Genomic DNA, 21,243 nt, shown 5'->3' with positions numbered 1-21,243 from the left:
ATTTGTAATGAAAGGAAAAATGCTGATGTTTCAGGCACAGCCTTTCATCCAAATATATACTTTCTGGTTTTGTTTTAGGAAACATTTCATAGGTTTTAAAATTTTTGTTTTGTCAGAGTTTATAAAAATGTAGATAACTTGCATTAACAATGCAATATTTGATAGTTGATTTTATTTAACCGTTGGCTTTGTCAATTAAAAAGAAATTACAATTGGGCAGCATGGTAGCTCAGTGGTTAGCACAGTTGCCTCACAGCACCAGGATCCCAGGTTCGATTCCAGCCTCAGGCTAATCTCTGTGTAGAGCTTGCACATTCTCCCCGTGTCTGTGTGGGTTTCCTCCTGGTACTCTGGTTTCTTCCCATAGTCCAAAGATGTGCAGTTAGGTGAATTGATCATGCTAAATTTTCCACAGTGTTCAGGGATGTGTAGGTTAGGTGCATTATCCATGGGAAATGTAGAATTATAGGTTACGTGGATGGGTCTGGGAGGGATACTCTTTGGAGAGTATGTGTGCATTTGTAGGGCCAAATGATCGGTTTCCATACTGTAGGTGTTCTATGTTCTATAGAAAGACATTACTTGAGCCAATGTGTTAGTGTTTATCCTCTACATGAGGATACCAATGTGATATCTCTGTGCATTTATCTAGCTATTCTTTATTTTTCAATTTTCATTTTATTAAATGTTGCTATGGTCTCCAATAACTCTTCAATAGTGTATTCAACAATCTCACATCTCTGGATGTAAAGATTTTTCTCCTTCTGTCTGCCCAAATCTCTCCAGAATTAATCATTACAGCTTCCTCAGTTTATTTCCCACTTATTTAGACCCTTTCATATACTCAGCTTCAAATTACTATGATCATGGCAATACCATGTGAATAAAGCAGCAATTTCACTGATACTGTGAATTTTCTATCTTTGCTACAAAACACAAACATACCTGACACGTTATGCTTAATACAAAACAAAAACAGAAATTGGTGGAGAACCTCAGCAGGTCTGGTAGCATTTGTGGAATGAAAGCAGAGTTAACGTTTCAAATCCAGTGCTCCCTCTTCAGAGCAGCACTTTTTGAGAAGTTCTACAGAAGGGTTAGTGGATTGAAACATTAACTCTGCTTTTTCTGCACAGGTGCTGCCAGACCAGCTGAGCTTCTCCAGCAATTTCCGTTTTTGTTCCAGATTTTTAACATCCGCAGTTATTGGTTTTATTTCAGTGCACTACTGTACAAAGTCTACCTTGGAATGTGATTCAACCACCATTAAACGCTTGGTGTAAGACCAGGAGATGATTCCTTAAGGCAGCATTTTTACAGGATAACTATTCAATTGAATGGCAATATTAACTGGTGTGATTTTTCACAGATGAATTTTTTTTTTGCTGGAGAAACTCAGCAGGTCTGGCAGCATTTGCAGAGAAAAAAAGGAGTTCTGTCACTCTCAGGACTTGCTTTACATTACTTGGATCTGGAAATTGATATTGCGATTTGGGTTTTTCCATTATTGTCTTACAACAAACTCACTAAACAATATTTCACAGGATCACATAAACAGAACTTTACGAGTATTAAACAGACCTTATAGAGGTTTATAAAATCATGAGAGACATGGATAGGGTGAATAGTCAAGGCCTTTTCTCCAGGGTAGGGAAGTCCAAAACTAGAGGGTATAGATTTAAGGTGAGAGGGGAAATATTTAAAAGGGACCTAAGGGGTAATGTTTTCACATAGAGAGTGGTGAATGTATGAATGAACTGTGTTATGGACCAGGCCAGACTCCCTCAAAACATTTCAAGGAGGCAGCCCAGACCCTAACTTTTCTCGTTGTTTTAAGCAGGTGTCAAGTGGATCTTCCAGGGGTGATGCAGCTGGCCCAACCATTCAATTTTAAACAAAAACAGAATTTATTTACAGACTACTAAATGAAACACGAACAAAAGAGAACTAAATTTAGAATAACTTAACCTAACTGAAAACTTAATCGACTCTATCGCAACTTAATGATGCTATTACAAATACTTGCAACATCTCCGCAAACACCTCCTTGGCAAAAAAAAAGGGTAAAATCAAACACAGGTTCTTACAGGAGAGATGTCAGAGAGCGAGGATCAGCATGGAGCTGCTTCTCTGGGTCCCCAGCTAAAACTTGACCAGCAGCTACAAACAAAATAGCTTGCTAAAACCAACGCAAACCAAGCCCAACCCTGAAATGAGAGAACTGGCCACTCCCCTTTCATTGTACAAGTGTTTTAAAAAAAACACTTCAAAGCATTTTCAAGTAAATATTCCCAGACATAACAGACCCCCTTTACAACCCCTCTGGGGGGAAAAAAACAAGGACAACATAACCTTGTTAAAGGAGCAGCACCATCACAAACTGCCAGAGAAAATGGTGGGCGGTTGACACAATTACAACATTTAAAAGGTATGGATAAATGAATAGGAAGGGTTGAGAGAGATCCTGGTCAAATGCAGAAAAATGGGACTAGATTAATTTAGGATATCTGGTTGGCATGGGTGAATTGGACCAAAGGGTGTGTTTTTGTGCTGTACATCTGTATGTTTCTCAACCAAATGGTACTAAAAGTGTAAATTTTGCTGGTATTTATAATGGTATTCATGTAACAGTTTGAAAAGAAACAATTCCCTCAGAAGCAGTAACAGACCTTCTTATCCTATTATATATACTAGAAAAAGCAAATTCAATTGCTTTTGCTTATGAGACCAATCATTTAGTTATTTGTTTACAACTCTCAAAGAACAGTTTTCCCTGCTGTTCACATGGTGGAAGGAACGTTTTCTCCCATTTTCTTCCTGATTCTACAACAAAGTAATTTATAGATTACTCCTAGTTGCACATGTTAGTGATACAACAATGAAAGAATAAGACAGATGAATGCATGACTCAGGAGTTGATACAAATGACAGGGTTTTAGATATTTTGACCACTGGGACCCTTTCTGTGTACAAGTGAAATGGTCAGCACCTGAATCAGAATTGGAGCAACATCCTGGTGGGTAGGTTTATAACTGGGAAGACCCTAACCTAGTTCAGCAGGGGAGGACAGATAGGGCTTAACATAATGGGGATACAGTATAATATAGTAAAGAAATTAGGAGAGACAGAGCTCAGCCATGATGCAACTCAATGGAGTAAGATGAGACTTGATGGCCTGTATTTTAATACTAGGAGTATGATAGGTAAGCCTGTAGAGTTAACGGCATGTATTGACACATGTAATCTTCAAGTAAGACAGAGGACGTGTTGCATTATTAATTAATTAAAGAGTCTCATTCTGTAGTAAGCAGGGATGTTCTTTTAAAGATCTTCAACTGAACCTTTGTGGGTGGAATTGTAGAATAAAAAAGGTCAGTCACACTATTGTTGTTTTATAAATCCTCAAACAATAAGTGGGCAATAGAGGAGCAATTCATTGAGGTGTGTAATACCAAAATTTCATTTGGGGATTTCAAATTTCCAAACATTATTTGAGATAGTCGTAATGTAAAGGGCTTGGAGAAGGTAGAGATCTTGAAATATATTTAGAACAGCTTTTTATGTTAACACATAGAAGGCCCAGTGCAGAGCTGGACCCAATTCTGGGGAATGAAGCTGGAAGGCTGGTTGAGATGGCAGTGAGGGAACATTTAGCAACCACAACACTTTAATGGAAATAACAGAGACAATCTGCACAAAATGGTCTTGGATCGGGGAACGCAGATTTTATTTTTTAAATTGGACAGGATCCAGCCAGAGTAAACTAGGATGACCAGTCGATTAGTACACCCAAGTTGTGGGAAAAACTACAGCAACACAGTGTGGAATGTGCAAAAAGGAGGAAAAGGGGGAGAGAACAGATCCTTTAGGGGGAAATGTAGAGCAACAAATCAGGAGAAGCCTGATTGCCTGACAATATTCAGGACAGGATTAGAAGGGAAAAGCAGGCTTGCAGATGGGGCACAGGGAGAGCAACTCAGGAGGAGGCCCTAGTGGAGTATAACAAGTTCAGGAGGGAACTTTAAAAAAAAAAATTAGGATACAAAGAGGGAGCATGAAAGAACCCTGGTGGGTAAAATGATGAAGAATCCCAATAGCATGGGATCCCAATCCCAATAAGGCGGCATGGTGGCTCAGTCGTCAGCAGTGCTGCCTCACAGCGACAGGGACCCAGGTACAATTCCCAACTCGGGCAACTGTCTGGGTGGAGTTTGCACATTCTCCCATGTCTATGTGGGTTTCCTCCGGGTGCTCTGGTTTCCTCCCACAGTTCAAACATGTGCAGGTAGATGAATTGGCCATGCTAAATTGCCCGTAGTGTTAGGTGCATTAGTCAGGGTGAATGTAGGGGAATGGGTCTGGGTGGGTTGCTCTTTGGAGTTTTGGTGTGGACTTTTGGGCCAAGGGCCTGTTTCCACACTGTAGGGAATCAAATCTAATCTAAGCATATAAGTATATTAAGGAGAAGAGGTTAGCCAAGGAAAGAGTGGGTGTATTTGGGACCAAGTGGACAATCTCTATGTGGAGCCAGAGGACACTGGTAGAGTATTTAAGAGATTTCTTCACTTCTGTCTGGGGGAAGGAGATGTAGATACAGAATTCCAGCAGAGCAAATGTGAGGTTCCTGAGCAGATTGACACAGGGTATGAGGACGTGTTGTTTTTGGCAGGCTTAAAAGTGAATAGATAGGATAGTGAAGAAGGCGTTTGGTATGCTTTCCTTTATTGATCAGAGTATTGAGTACAGGAATTGGGAGGTCATGTTGTGGCTGTACAGGACATTGGTTAGGCCACTGTTGGAATATTGCATGCAATTCTGGTCTCCTTCCTATCGGAAAGATGTTGAGAAACTTGAAAAGGGTTCAGAAAAGATTTACAAGGATGTTTCCAGGGTTGGAGGATTTGAGCTATAGGGAGTGGCTTAACAGGCTGGGGCTGTTTTCCCTGGAGCATCGGAGGCTGAGGGGTGACCTTAGAGGGGTTCACAAAATTATGAGGGGCATGGATAGGGTAAATAGACAAAGTCTTTTCCCTGTGTTTGGGAGTCCAGAAGTAGAGGGCATAGGTTTAGGGTGAGAGAGGAAAGATATAAAGAGAGACCTACGGGGCAACTTTTTCCACGCAGAGGGTGGTACATGTATGGAATGAGCTGCCAGAGGAAGTGGTGGAGGCTGGTACAATTGCAATATTTAAAAGGCATTTGGATTGGTATATGAATAGAAAGAGTTTGGAGGGATATAGGTCTGGTGCTGGCAGGTGGGACTAGATTGGGCTGGGATATCTGGTCGGCATGGACAGGTTGGACCGAAGGGTCTGTTTCCATGCTGTACACTTCTATGAATATATGAACAAATTCCCAAGTGTGGATAATTGTATCTCAGGCTGCTGTGGGAGGTAATGGTGGGAATTGCAGGAACTCTGACCCAACTGTTTAATTCCTCTGCCCACAGGGAAGGTACCAGAAAATTGCAGTACGGCTAATTGGTTTCCACTTTCCAAGAAGAGTGGTAGAGATAAAGCAGGGAATTCCACACCAGTGAGTCTCACATCAGTGATGGGACAATGTTAGTGAAAATTCTGAAGGAGAGATTAGACAGGCAAGGTTAGATCAGGGATTGTCAGCATGGCTTTGCCAGAGGGAGGTCATGTGTCAGAAATTTGATAGAATTTTTCAAAGAGGTGATCAGGTGTGTAGATGAGGGTCATGTAGTTGATACATCATATAGGTTTCAGCAAGGTCTTTGACAAGGTCCCACATGGGGGATTGAGAAAAAAAGGTAAAAGGACTGGGTAATTTGTCAAAACGGATCCAAAACTGTCTTAGAAGTTGGAGACAAGTAAATGATAAAGATGCGAATGTGACGGTGGCAAATGGAGTAATGATAAGTAAGTTTGTGGATGACATGAAAGTGAGGATTTGCTGGTGGTTGACAATGAGGAAGAAGGTTACAGGAGATTGATCAGCTGGAAAGATTAATAATAGATGGAATTTAACCTTGAAAAGTGGGAGGTGATGCACTTTTGATGAAATAACAAGACAAGGGAGTACAAAAAGAATGGCAGGGTACTAGGAAGCTCAGAAGAACAGAAGGATCTTGGAGTGCTCATCCACAGAAGGTGGGAGGACACAATAATAGGAGGTTACCAAGGCATACGTGACACTTGCTTTCTTCAATTGAGGAAAAGATTGTAAGAGCAGGGAGGTTAGATTGGAGCTGGACAAAACATTGGTTAGGCCATAGCTGGAGTATTGTGTGCAGTTGTGATAACCTCACTAAAGGAAGGATGTGATTGTGTTGGAGAGTGCACAGAGGCGGTTCAGCAGGATGTTGCCTGGGATGGAATGTTTTAATTCCAGAGAGGCTGGATATGTTTATGGTATTTTCCTGAGAGCAGAGAAGATGGGGGTGGGTGGGATATGACTGAGGTCTGTAAGATTATGAGGGGCAAGGGGAGAGTGAATAGGAAGCAGCTGTTCCCCTCAGTTGAAGGGTAAATAACAAGGGGTCATAATTATAAAGGTGAAGGCCAAGAGGTTTAGAAGGGATTTGAGGACACCATTTTTCACCCCCAGGATAGTGGGAGTCTCAGAGGCACTACCTGGGGAGGGTAGTTAGAGGCATAAACCTCACATCCTTTAAAAAGTGCCTGGTCGAGCACTTAAAATGTCATGACATTCATAGGTATGGGCCAGGTGCTGGAAAGTGGGATTAGATAGGCCAGTGCGGACTTGATGGACCCAAAAGGTCTCTTCTGCGATACATTTGTTTTTGACTTGAAAGAACTTCATTAACACTGCCTCGAGACATATTTTCCCACTAGCAGATCTCCAATGGCCACTCTGCTTCTTTAATTCAAGACCATCAGCAAAGCACTTCAGAAATCATAAACATTAGTTCCTACCAGAGGTAAAAAAATGAGGTCTGCAGATGCTGGAGATCACAGCTGAAAATGTGTTGCTGGTCAAAGCACAGCAGGCCAGGCAGCATCTCAGGAATAGGGAATTCGACGTTTCGAGCATAAGCCCTTCATCAGGAATGAGAGAGAGTAGCCAAGCAGGCTAAGATAAAAGGTAGGGAGGAGGGACTTGGGGGAGGGGCGATGGAGGTGGGATAGGTGGCTGAAGAGTTTCTGTGCAGAGGAGATGACCTGGGGGGTGTAGTGAGAGAGAGACTCATTGAAATCCTTGTAGAGGGAGGAAGAGAGCTTCTTCAAGGAAGGCATCCTTGCAAGAGGATTCGCAGTAGGTTAAAATCTTAAAACCCTTCTGAACACTATCCTTGTGCTGACTGAAAGAGTGTATGGTCTATGGGATATGTTTCCTCAGGCAAATCTGTGATCTGGAATGAGGATCAGAAAACAAAATGGAAAAAGCACAAACCAAATATGTCGATGCCCACAGCCTATCCATTCACCATTGGGTTGGGATGGGGAAAGACTTTCAAACCTGGCCTTAAAAAAATTATGGTAATTCCACACCTCACACCAAATCAAATGCTTTATAGTTTTTGATTTCCACTAAGAATCACCATAGTATTAAGTTTTATTATATACTGAGAGGACCAGAAATTGATCAATTCATGATGCTGGTTAAGTGCTAATAATTTATACATTTGAAATGAGGATCTTTGAATATTATTATACTCACTCAATTTGCAACATTATGATTTCAGTATTTACAATTTTAAGGGTGAATTTATTTTAAATTTTAGTTAATGCTAAATCTTACAATAGTAGGCAACGGGATTTCAGTCAATCTTGTTTCAGTGTGACACGTTAAAGCTTTAAATTTATTTGTAATATTCATTGAACAAATTTGGACACTTGTTTTAGACTGAAGAAACTCTTGGTTGCTATGATCCACCAGGTAAATATGAGTGAGTGTACTTATACAATCATGTAAGCAGCATCTTTCTTCACTAATTTTAGGAGCACAGCTATTAGACAAGAACACCATAAGAAATAGGAACAGCAGCAGGCCATTCAGCCCCTCGAGCCTGCTCTTCCATTCAACAGAATCATGACTAGAACAATTCCACATAAATTTATCACCCTTTTAGAATGAAAAAGTTACTTCATGGTGATCAATAAAAATGCATGCTTGTCATCAACTACATTTGAACCAGCATATATTTTCAACATCAATAATCTAGAAAATATTGACTAAACTCTTATTTTGTATAATTAAAAATGGAAGACTAACCTGTGAGGCATTTCCTGTCTCCTAAATCTATTTGGAGCCACTGCTGGTTCTCACCTTCAGCAGCAGCCCAGCTAGGTCCTAGAACATTAAGTCGTGCTTTGTTTGGTGACCAACTGAGAGTTTGACCATTTGCGTCTGTCCGTTGCCAGAATGACGTGGCATTGATCTGATGTTCAGCAATGTGTCCCAATTCCATTCCCAATGGTTGATTACAACCTAAGTAATGATAAGATGCATATATGAGAAAAGTGTGGAATTGGTGTTCAAAAAGAACATGGACTGATGGACATTAGCCAACTGGATTATTGTAGTAGAATCTAGTTTTAACTCAGTTTGCACCGAGGACTAGATAGTGGGCAAATATTACACCATTGAGAAAAATACTGAACTCACATCATTCAACGACTCCTGATAGCTACCACAATTACAAGTTTGACTTTATTCATATACACAAACGCATCTTTGTAGAGAATTGTGCCAACCCTCCAGTGTCTCAACATTTCATAGGTTATGTGGAAACATTCCTGAGGATTTCAGAGGTTGTACTCTGATACCTTGTTTTCACCATCATTATGCATAATGAGCAAGAAATGGAACAGTTTGGTTAGCACATTATTCACAGTTGTCTGTCCTTTCTCTTATTGGCTCTTGGATTCTCTTGCGCCTGTAAACCATGGGATAACTTATCATTTATGAGGAACAGTGGGAAATAATTCACTCAGTAACCAAACTGCCTCAACATGCCTCCTGGATAAAACAAGTCTGACGAAACGGCCGAACTCACTATCTGCCTCTGGCAAACTCTTCCTCAAAGTCAGCTTGTGGCAATTACTGCAGTCCAGTTGAGCTTACCTTAACCGGATTCCTCAGATAGACAATAATTGCTATTGGCTCCTTAAGACTTGTCACTGCACTCTTCACTTCTACATTAATTTTACTCAAATGAATAAAGACCCTGGACCAGTCCAATTCAGGCCATCTCAGCTATGGATCCAAAAGTATCCAAGTCACACTTTCACTTCTAGAATCTTCCCAAGCCTACATGTCTTAATGAACATTAGTTTATCATATTGATAACTCAAATAGCTAAAAAAAAAAGTCCCCAGCAGAATGAGGAGGTGATGCCCTTTAATGGCACAAGGCTACCACATAATCTTTGGGAAATAAGAGTTTAAATGGGGTATGGATGTACAAATAATTTCAGGGAACAATGCAGGTTGACTAGGTTGTAAAATATAGCAACAGTGCATTGGAGTTCAGTTAAGATGATCAGACTTGAAAAGCCAAGAGTTATTTTAAATTTGTACAGAATCTTAGAAAAGTGAGGCTTGGCCAATATTCGTTCCCTCACTCAATATTTGAAAAAACAAATAATTAAGTTCTATCGCATTATTGTTTGAGAGAGCTTTCTGTGCATGCAATTGGCTGCTGTTTTCAACATCACAAGATGAACTACACTGCAAAACAAAGTATACTTAACTGATTATAAAACGCTTCATGACATCTTGAGATTATAAATGATGTTTCATAAAGATATCTTGTATATATAAAGATGCACTAGAGAAAGTGCAATAAAGGTCTGCAAAGATAAGGTTAGAACTGAAGGCAGGATTTCCCCGTTTTCAGCTGAAGTGTTTTGGTGAAAGATTCACGGATCCAGTCTTGCATGGCTCAGAGTGACTTTTCTCATACAATCATCTGCTCCTCACCTTATTACGAATGCATCAAAGTGACTCAGCAGCATTTTTTTAATACAGCTGGAGAGGTGGAAATGCTCATCGCTGGCCGGCCTTTCCGGCATTCACTCTGTGGGCAATATATCTAAAGCCCAGCAACCCGCCACTTCAGATGTTGCAAGTCAGGAACTGGCTCTCACGTTACTATCCCCAAGAATATGGCTCAGAAAGGCAGGTTGGTTCCCTGGAAGTCAGGGACCTACAGGCCCTGATGCATGGAGTAATGGAGACTAGCTACATTTTTTCCAGCAGAGGTTTTAAAACCTTCACTTATTCAATGTGGATGTCGCTGGCTGGGATGGATCATCCTAAGTACCCTTGAGAAGGTGAAGGCGAGGACATTGCAGTCCACATGTAGGTAGACCCACAATGACATTAAGGAGGCAATTCAAGGATTTTGACCTAAAGATACTGAAGAATCTGAATGAGTGGCCTGGAGAGGAACTTGTAGGTGGTGGTGCATCCATAATATCTGCTGCTCTGGTGCTTCTGGATGGAAAAGGTTATGGACTTGGTATGTGCTATCTAACACCTTGGTGAATTTTTACAGTGCATCTTGTTGATAATACATACAGCTGCCACTGAAAGTTGCTGGTGAAGGCAGTGGATATTTGTGGATGTGGTGCCAAATCAAGAGACTGCTTTGTCCTCTATTGTGTCAAACATTTTGAGCGTTACTCATCCAGGCAGGTAGAAAGTATGCCATCACACTTCTGATGTGTGCCTTGTCGATGCTGGACAGGCTTTAAGGAACCAGGAGGTGAGATGCCTCTGATCCAACTCTTGTAGCCACTGTATTTATATTGCTAGTCCAGTTCAGTGGTCAATGGTAACCCACCAGATGCTGATAGCAAGGGAATTCAGTGATGGCAAATCCATTTAATGTCAAGTAATGGTAGGAAGATTCTCTTTTGGAGATAATCATTGCATTTTTGTGGTGCAAATGTTACTTGTCACTTGACAGCGTAAGCCTGGTTATCCTTTTGGCTTTTTTAAAAGATCTGGAGAGCGGCAAGTGCTGTAAATCAGAAATAAAAACAAAAATTGCTGGAAAGCTCAGCAGGTCAGGCAGCATTTGTGGACAGAAATCAGAGTTAATGGTCTGAGAAAGGATCATTTGACCCAAAACTTTGATTTCTCTCCACAGATGCTGCCAGACCTGCTGAGCCTTTCCAGTAATTTCTGTTTTTGTTATTGTCCAGGTCTTGTTGTATTTGAACATGGACTACTTCATTACTTGAAAAATCATGAATTATACTGAATATTGTGCAATCATTGGCAAACATCCCTATTTCTGACCTTATCATGGAAAGAAGGCATTGATGGAGCAGTTGAAAATGGTCTGGGAGAAGGCCACCTTGAGGAATTCCTGCAAGTATGACATGGACTGATTGACCTCTAAGAAACAAACTGTCTTGTGTGCCAGATATGACTCCAAACAGCACAGAGTTTGCTCTCTGATACCCACTGATTCCAGTTTGGCTAGGGCTTCATTGAATGCGGCATTGATGGGAAGAACTGTCATTTTCACCTCATCTCTGGAATTCATCTCTTTTGTCCATGTTTGAACCAAGGCTGTAATGACGTCAGAAGTTGAGTGGCCACAGGCTAAACCTAAACTGGGTGTCACTGAGCAGGTTATTACTGAGCAAGTGTGCTTAATAGCACCGTTGATGACACCTTCCATGACTTTACTGATGATCGAGAGAAATGTGATAGGACAGTAATAGGCTTGTTTGGATATGTGCTGCATTTTGGATACAGAACATACTTGGACCATTTTCCACATTGTCCGAAAGATGCCAGTATTTAGCTGGAACAGCTTGGTGAGGGATAGGGAAAGTTCTGGAGCACAAGTCATCAGGATTATTGCCGAAATATTAGTGCAATGAAGTCTATCCCCAGATCTGAATGGACCTTTGGACTGCCAGTTGATAAGCCCTTTGACCATTATTGGACAAGACTTTGGAACTGAGCCAGGTCCATGCCCTGACTGACTTTGCAGGTCAACTCAAACTGAGCAAGGCTCAGCCACCGGTCTGAAATTTCCACGGTGGCCTGACCAACAGAACTGTCATCCCAGGATTGGTTGCACTTGACCCAATAGATTGACTGCAAGGATATAGATCCATGGAATCTAGGAAGTCAAAGTGTCTGACTGACTGTGACCAATCGCCTGGATTGGAATCAGACAAACTTCTTTACATAATGTAACAATGCCCCCTCTTTCATCAGACTGCACCCTTTTGACTTTCAGACATAGTCACTAAGTTGAAGCAATGCACAGTGTTTGCCATTTAAGTTGCTGGGGCATACTGTAGCTGTGATATAGTGCCATACAGCAACATGTCCACTCCCTTTGACAGTTCTTTGCTCACCACCATGACCAGCTGGATACCTTTCCCACTGCACTAAAAGACAAGAAAGTGTCAAGTTAGAAATCAAGTTAAGAGCTAGAAGATGTATCCTTTGTAGATGCCTGAGAAATGGCTTTGTCACTGTGTATAACATGATCCGACAGAAGTTTTCAACTTATAGGTGACCCTTTACTCCAATGAAAAGTGTGAAGGGCTGGAGTGGTGTAACAGTTTATCTGAGTGCCACTGTAGGTGCAGGGAGGCTGGTAGTTTGCTGCTACCAATTTGTCAACAAAAGCTTAATGAAGATAGCAGCCACACAACATGGGAGTGTGCAATACATAATGCTGGAGACACAGATAGATGATGCCAGGACTAACATTTAGTGAGCCGTGCCTGTCAGGTATCTGCTTCATTTTTACATATCGGTGTTTAGTTTCTCAGGAAGAGGAGGAGATTTGGATATGGCAAAGAAACAAGGTGAGTGTGGCTGATGACAAGACACAACGCATAAAAATAATCATAAGAATCTGAAGTTGTCTTTCAAAGCTGGAGGGGAAAATTGCAAAACCTTTTCCTGACATCCAGGTTCAAGATTTCTACACTCTTGAATTTTGTAAACTTCCTCAGCATTGCAGGGAGGGGAAATACAGCCTGAAATGTTTACAATCAGGGAAGGGTGAACCAACTGAATCTCTTCTCTACAGAAGATTGATAGGTAATCTGAAAGAGTTAAATTATAAAGGAGATTTGACAGGGTAGACAGGGGTGAGTTGTGGCTATTTGTGCACAGTTGAAAACCAGATGGTCCAAATTTAAGGCAGTAACTAGTAAATCCAATCAGGAGTTCAGGATAACTCCCTTCTCTATTGGTATAGGAAGTTCACCACACAGAGCAACTACCACAAACTGCATAGATGCCTTTAAGGGCAGCTGGTACCTGGGAATAATATGCTGAAATGTTTCAGTGAAATAGGGGTGGGGGAAGCTCATATAGAGTAGAAACAATGAGATCAATCCACTAAGTCAATTGACATTTACATGTGCTATAAATTCTTTGTTGATCTTTTAAAATCATTCTTCTGTATTACTTTAGCAAATATTGTTTCAGACTGGCATTATTCTCATTTGAGTTACATCAAATCTAAACCTGTACGGAAAAACCTATTCAGCACTGGATGGAACCATCAGTGTGACTTCGAATAGATTTTCTGCAAAGAAACCAAGTTGGTGATAGTCTCCAGGAACCCATACACCCACTGAGAAGGTAATCAAGTCCCAGTGTCCTGCAAACCACAACTACCACACTGAATATTTATTGGTTTTTGCTGATCCTTTTACATCAATGTCCTTTTTAATTCTGCTGTTAATGTTCTGCACAGGAACAGCTCTTGAAATTTAATAAATAAGGACCTCACCAAAAAAAAGCATATTCTGATATTCATTATTTTATGACTAGACTGAAAATGATGTGATTGAAAATTCAAACTATTACATCTTGCTTTCAGATAGTAGCAGCCCTGAATGACAAAACTTCAAGCAGCCTGTACAGTGGTAAAGACTGAACAATATCAATTTCTAAAATTAATCTATAACCATTGTTTCCTGATAGCAGTTGCAGTATAGTTAACGTTAAGATAATTGATGCTGTGCAAGAAAGCAAGCTTTGCCGTGGAAGGTAACAGTAGTCAGCAAGTTTCATCTGCAATTTTTTTATACACAACCTTTTGACTTTATGCACATGAAAATGTATTTGTCACACTCAGTTCAATTCCATAGTCTCTCTGGAGAGAATCATTCTTAATTTTTCTCATCATTTGCCCACGAGGTTTTGCACCATTGGCATATTTATCAAATTACAAAAACTCAGTTGCCAATCATTCACATTGCAAACAGATTTCTGCAAAGATTCCTGTGGAGCTGCACTCTCGCCAACTTGTCTTCAACTGCCACATCAGTTAGACTACTGACTATTCCACAAGCTTTAAGATGTTTTCATGAGCCACACATGAAGAAATTTGCATAAGGCTTTCTGAAAATATGTTACATAAGAATAACAGTCATAAATTAGCATTCTTAACTCCTCAAAGCACTGCAGAAGGCTTTTAAGTTATGGTGCATTATGTCTCAAAATGAGGAGTAGAATTTCTCAGTGGTGTTCCAATAGGTTTGCAGGTGGGAAAGGGCCTATAGAATTCCTCTGATGACCATCCTAGCACCCTTTGCTTCCTCTTGACTTCTTTGCAATTTTATGTGAGTCAGGTGAGGCCTAAGGCGGCCTATAAGCCATTGTCCTAAGTCAGGCTGTTAAGTGACCTAATAATTGCAGCAAAACAAATTAGTATTCATCCAGTATTGTTTCTAATTTTGTAGGCAAATTGTACTTTAGTTTTAGAAGTGAACTTCCCCTGAAAGGGGGGAACTTTTAGAATGATTTTAAGTCCTTTCTGTGATTATAGTTTATCCTGACCCTTAAGTGAACACTTCATTCTGCAGAAGCCAGTCCAAAGCTGGTCTAAGCTCCTGATGGCTTGCTTCCCTTTTCCACTTGTCAAATTCAAATCCATGAACTGACTCTGGTGCTGATGGTTTCTCTGGACTCCTTTCCTTGAGTCAAAGGCTAATCTTCCAGCTTCATTTAAATCTTCCTGGAATTGGTCTTTGCAATCAAAGCTCTTACCTATATTTTATGTGGTAAACAATACACATAGGCTGCCTCTATTCCTCCACTCTCTCACCCTCAAATTCTCATTTGTCTTGTCTGAAAGGTTCAAGAACATTCTAGGGAAGTCCTAACAAACATTACATCACAATAGCTTTCCATTACCTGTTTCAGGGGTGGTGTGGTGGCTCAGTGGTTAGCACTGCTGCCTCATAGCACCAAGGACCAGGTTCAATCCCAGCCTCAGGTGACTGTCCATGTGGAGTTTGCACATCCTCCCAGTGTTTGCATGGGTTTCCTCCAGGTGCTCCAGTTTCGTCCCATAGTCCAAAGATGTGCAGGTTAGGTGAATTGGCAATGCTAAATTATCCACAGTGTTTGGTGCATTAGTCAGAGGGAAATGGGTCTAGGTGGGTTAGTCTTTGGAGGGTTGGTGTGGACTTGTTGGGCTGAAGGGCCTGTTTCCACATTGTAGGGAACTGAATCATTTCCCTTCCACATCCACAGCAATGTGAATCACACATACTTTGTATCTAGAACAAATGCTGATTAACTACCTTCTAAATCCAAGTCCATTCTTTCTTGGAATGAGTAGAATCATTCATGAAATCTGATATTCTTAACAGCTCATTGTGAGACTTGGGAGACCAAATGACTATACAAAGTCATCACAGATGCCCTTATTCCAGAACGTGAATATCTTGTACTTTCTTCCCAGGATAAATAACCTGGGTCACACTTTAACTTTTCGATAACCAAGCAGTCCAAGCTTATGTCAGGGAAGAAGTTAGAACTGCTCATATGACCTCCTTCATTCCTCCATTTTACCCAAAATGAAGAGTCATTCACAAACATAACAATTTATAAAGTTAATATTTTTAACAATACTAGCTTACCATTAGTGTTAAACACAATCCGTTTATCTGACAGAGATCCACTGAAAATGCAACAAGAGGAGGAGAAATATTATTACAATATATTTTCAGTCAGACATTTAAATAAAGTAAACATAAATGACTTCTACCCCAAATGGTAGCTTGGGCTCAGTGCTCTTACTCTTTTGTAGCTTCAAACCTTGCTACAGATTTCAGTGCACAATCTAAGACAACACTGGAGTGAAATACTAAATAAATTTTGACTGCTCTTTTTCTTTTCCTTTCTTTAAGGTAACGAGAGACAAAGATGTGTTGGCGTAGAATTACTTTAAGCGGAGTTACTCTGACTGTAGTGATTCCCTGGGGCAGATGGCACAACAAGCAGTTATCTGCAAAGTCCATGCGTTGCTTGGCAACAATATCAATGAGGAAATCTACAAGGGAGTGCTGATAGCAACCTGGAGTACCTTCTGCCACTGAAGAGTCAATGTAAAGCTGTATAGCTCTGCTTGAAGATTTGTTGCACAAGCTAATTATTCCCAATCTTCTAAAAAAATTATTACTGAAAATGATACATTTGATTCAATTCTCAACAACAATTTTTGATTTCCAAGTTGCCTTGGATTAAGGGGCTGTGGGGAGAAACTAAACATTTCAATTTATCTTAAAATATTTTGCTACCACAATAAATTTATTTCTTCATTAACAGATTTGAATCTGAACTTGAACTGAAACAAAGGAAACTTATTACTTACTCTTTTGACAAAACACCATTTGCCAGGATACCTGGATATCGACTCAGACCTTTATGCTGAACAACGTCTATATTGCCACCTAGTCTGTCTAGTATTACACCAGCATGAATGGCAGCTTTGCAAAGGGGTGACGTCTGAAAGAAACAAAGTTAGTTAGATGGGCAACTTCAATGTGCTAATAAATTTGTTATTTCATTTACAAAAAGGTAAACAAATATTTCATAATCAAAGTTTCCCATCATTTGCATTATTCTGTTTTTGACCATGATAAATCGATTCTTGAGATCCTGGGACTACCCTCATTGAAATAGGGACAGTTAAAGGGAAATCCAAAGTTGGTGAAGAATTTCAGTCTTGCCAAAGGCCTCATCTCAGTGGTAACACTTCACCTCAGAAACTTGAGTTCGAGTCCTGCTCTCGATACTGAACCAATAATTAAAGTTTCACTCCCAAAACAGTACAGAGGGGGTGCTGCCATTTAGATGAAACATTAAATCATAGCATAATGTGCATTCTAAGGGGGGGGGGGGTGAAAATATCACACATTTGATTAAGACTAGGATTACACCTCCTATCCTGCTCCCACTTTAACAAATATCAATCCACCTACTGGTTTCCCGGAATGGTGACGCACAGTTAGGAAATCTCAGTTATATCGCAACCTCTGATACATCTCCTGACCTACTCCGCATGTACAAAAGTTTGCTGAATTACAAATATTAAGTTGACTCCTCATTTGTGTCAGCTGCTAAATTACTAGACAGCTGACAGGATGAGTAACGATGACCTTTGTCTAAACCACAACCTGTGGCTAAGAACGCCACATTCCAACTATCTTGTGTGGGAAGAACTGGCAATGAAGTATTGCTGAAACATTCACTCTTGACTTTGTTTTCTCTAGAATTTCCTACTCCAATGGTTATGTTCCTGATCCAGGAACACCTCAAATTTAAAATTCTCATTTTTTTTTTCTAAATCTCTCCATGTACTTCTCTATCCACAATCTTCAATCCCTATGATCCTCTGAGACATCTCGAATTCTTGTGTTTTATGCAGCCCAGGCAAACTCTCTCTCATTCCTGATGAAGGGCTTATGCTCGAAACATCGAATTCTCTATTCCTGAGATGCTGCCTGGCCTGCTGTGCTTTGACCAGCAACACATTTTCAGCAATGCCTCCACATGCCTTACTTTTAGGCCCTGTTATTCCCTCTGCCTTCCTCTTTCCCCTTTCTTAAGGAGAATCCTTAAAGCTTACTACAAAAACAAGTTGTCACGAAAGAGAAATTTGACCTGAAATATTAATTCTGTTTGCAGATGCTCTCTTGTCTACTGAGTTTTGGCAGCTTTCCTTTTGTGTTCAGTTAATTATTAAAATGTACCTTGCTAACCAATCTTTTGGGTGTTTCTCCGAAACACTCATCATGTGGATCTGTGATGGATTTTGCAATAGTTTACTATTTTAAAAGGTGTCATGAAAATGTAAGTTGATGTTGTATTTAAAATATTATTCACCTTGTCAAGGCCCCTTGGCGTCTTGTATGTTCCAACGAAGTCAGCTCCTACACTGCTAAACTATAGCAGGAAAAATCTAGCCTGAGCATCCTTTCTCATAAGCCAACCTGTCCATTCTATGTTTTAGTCTGGTAAACATTCTCTGTCCTGCTTCCAACACATTCACAAGCTTCCTAAAGTGAGGTGTTCAACAGCACGAGATGAAGTCTCACCACTGCTTTGTATAACTGAAACATAACCTTCCTACTTTTGTACCAATCCTTCTCACAATAATTTATAATATTCTACTAATTTTCCTAACTATTTGTGGTACCTCTGCACTATTATTTTATGATTCACTGACTAGAACACCCAGATTCCCCTCTATCTCAGAGCTGTGCAATCTCCTACCGTTTGGAAAATAAGATTCTTTTTATTCCTGCGAAAAAAAATGACCATTTACCCACATTATACCTCATATGCCAGATCTTTACACACTCACTCAACATACCTCTCTCCTTTTGTAGCCTTCTTACATCCTCTTCACAGCCTACCTTTCTGCCTATCTTTGATCAATTGCAAAACCTGGATCAGTTTCGGTATAGCTTTGAGCTCCCCATCATTTTATTTTCATAAGCAGAATCTATGAAATGTAACAGTTAGAGAATTAAAAAGTAAAATTTTCTCATTTGTTACTCACATGCCTATATCCTTGAGAAAAATCACCAGAGACTTCTCCTATCACAGCTTTGCAACCAGCAGGACAATTCTTGCTAAAACAAACATGAAAAGTATCAAATTAATTTGTTTCCCTAAACGGCAGTATAACTGGAGGTCTGCTCCAGGTTTAGAATCAGAAAAATTCCAACAGACAGATTACTATGCTTTAAAATGATCATCATCCACAAAGATCTACTCATGTAGAAGACACTGCAACTCACTCGTCAAAGATGACATTAATTACTTGGCCTGAAATGTAACTCAAGGTTTGTAACAGGCTAAAACAGTCCTTGAGTTTAAAACTTGTCTACACAAAGTACTTGGCTGAGATTCTAAGTTTGAAATGTCTTGGATGTGAGGAACAATAGTTTTTTTTTTAAAGAGATTGGTAAATAGGTTTCTATCAGAAATTGCTTCAAAACATACTTCTTTAAAAGGACTGGCATTCTCCCAATCTTTCCATCTCAAAGCAGATAATGTTACCTTCCAAAACTAATGCCTGTAAAATTTCCTCCTTTACTTTATGATGAGAATTCCATTCCATTGATAAACAGGCTCTTCAATCTGTCTATCCAATTTCCTGCACTGCCATTCACTTTTTTTCCCTGCCCTATCAAATCCATTATATTGTTTCCTCGTGTTCTTTCTTTTACACCAACAGCTTCTATCCTTTACCATTTAGGTATGATCCCACAAATGTTTCTTCCACTTCATTTCTTGTCAATTTCTCCACCATCCCAAAACCTGCTCCCCCACCTCCCAGAGCTGCAAGAACTGTGAACAATGATTCCCTTGTATTTCTTACAATTTAATGCGATGCATTTACCATTCACAATGTGGTCTCCCTTGCACAGGGTAGATCATTTACCAAACACCTTGCTATGGTTCACATGAGGCCTTGAGCTTCAGGTTGCTTGCCATCTTAATTCTCTATCTCACTCAATTCTGACTTCAGCCTCATACACTGTTCCAACAGAGCCCAATGCAAGCTTAGAAACAGCACATCACTTTTTGATTAGACACTTCATAACTTTCTGAATGCTATGTGGAGTTCAACAATTTCTTCAGGGAATAGATGCTCACATGAGCTCTGTCTGTTGTTAGAAACACTTTGTCGAGATCTACCTTTTTTTTAAAACTTGCAGCATCACCATCATTTTCCACCTGCAACACCCTTTTATCATTTAGTCACACTTTCCTACCATTCTATCACAGATTTCCCTCACTGTTCTTTCCTCCAATCCTCATAACCTTGGCTCTGCATTTGCCTATGATCTGCAATCTTCTTGCAGTTCAAATGAAAGCTAACTGGAAATGTAGACTCTTCATCCCTCCCCTCACCCATTTACTCAATGGTGATTAGACCTATCAGGTATTTCCACTAATTTCTGCTTCCACCTCAGTGATTTTTTTGTGGTAGATGATGTAGCATTCACTCAACTCTTCACTATATACGTGGGTCACTATATAGTGATCACAATATCCAAATTAATCCAAACTTAGTACTTTAATTTGCTTAGATGCGAGCTATAAAGCACACATATTCTGAAGCAGAAAATGTTTCAGAGAAAGCTCAATTAGTCTGACATTTCAGTAAAGAGTTTTAAATAAGTTGGAAGCATTTCTCCACGGTTGAAGAGTAAGAGGGAAACAATAAATTCATTAAAATCTGGCTTGATTGTCTTTGAGGAATCACGAATGTTTACATCGCAAATGAAGGCCATTTTGTCTCCCGTTTCTGTATTAGCCCGCAGAACGACTCACCAAGTGCCCTTCTTTTCCTTTTCCCCAGCAGCCCTACAAATCTTTGGATTTCAGATTAAGATCCAAGTTCCCTTTTGAAAGCCTCAGTTGAACAGCTTGTGAACAGGTTGTTCATTCCAGATCCTAACCACTCACTGCATCAAAACATTTACAAGTTGCCACTGCTTTCATTGCCAATTACTTCAGATTTGTACCCACTGGTGCTTCAACCCTCCATCAACAGGAACAGTTTCACCTACCTATTCTATTTTGTACGCTGATCAAATTTCCATTCAGACTTCTTATCTCTATGGGATAAGTCTGGGCTGTTCTCCATCTTCACACATGTCCTGGGGCCATTCTCATGAATCTTTTCTCTATCCTTTCCACTTTCTTTCTAAAATGTTTGCTTTTGTATTTTATACACATATCAGCAAAGTCCAGGCTACTGTAGGTTTTATTAACTGTGCTTGCAATCTGTCCTGCCAGCTTCTATTATTTATGCAAATATATATCAGATCCCATTGCTCCTGCACCTCCTTAGAATCATAATTTTCAAATTTTCTGTTACCTATGTCTAGTCACGAAAAATCACTTCTCGGTGCTAACTTTTACCAGAGTTTAGATTAGAGTGGTGCTGGAAAAGCACAGCAGGTCAGGCAGCATCCAAGGAGCAGGACGATGCTGCCTGACCTGCTGT

General features: G+C 40.1%; 1 protein-coding gene across 1 annotated transcript in view; it reads right to left on the bottom strand.

Moving 5' to 3' along the window:
• dcbld1 (discoidin, CUB and LCCL domain containing 1) overlaps positions 1–21,243 on the bottom strand; it is a 147,671-nt gene that overhangs the window by 17,668 nt on the left and 108,760 nt on the right. The window contains exons 6-9 of the mRNA XM_060854824.1: positions 18,781–18,853; positions 16,588–16,721; positions 15,854–15,894; positions 8,203–8,418 (exon numbers count right to left, since the gene is read on the bottom strand). Of these exons, the coding sequence (XP_060710807.1) occupies positions 8,203–8,418; positions 15,854–15,894; positions 16,588–16,721; positions 18,781–18,853 (464 nt within the window). The remainder of the gene's footprint in view (positions 1–8,202; positions 8,419–15,853; positions 15,895–16,587; positions 16,722–18,780; positions 18,854–21,243) is intronic.

Source organism: Hemiscyllium ocellatum, chromosome 3 (genome assembly GCF_020745735.1).
Source record: "Hemiscyllium ocellatum isolate sHemOce1 chromosome 3, sHemOce1.pat.X.cur, whole genome shotgun sequence".
In the NCBI taxonomy this organism is placed as follows: domain Eukaryota; kingdom Metazoa; phylum Chordata; class Chondrichthyes; order Orectolobiformes; family Hemiscylliidae; genus Hemiscyllium; species Hemiscyllium ocellatum.
Note: the sequence above shows the minus strand (reverse complement) of the source record. Positions and strands in the feature narration are given on the sequence as shown.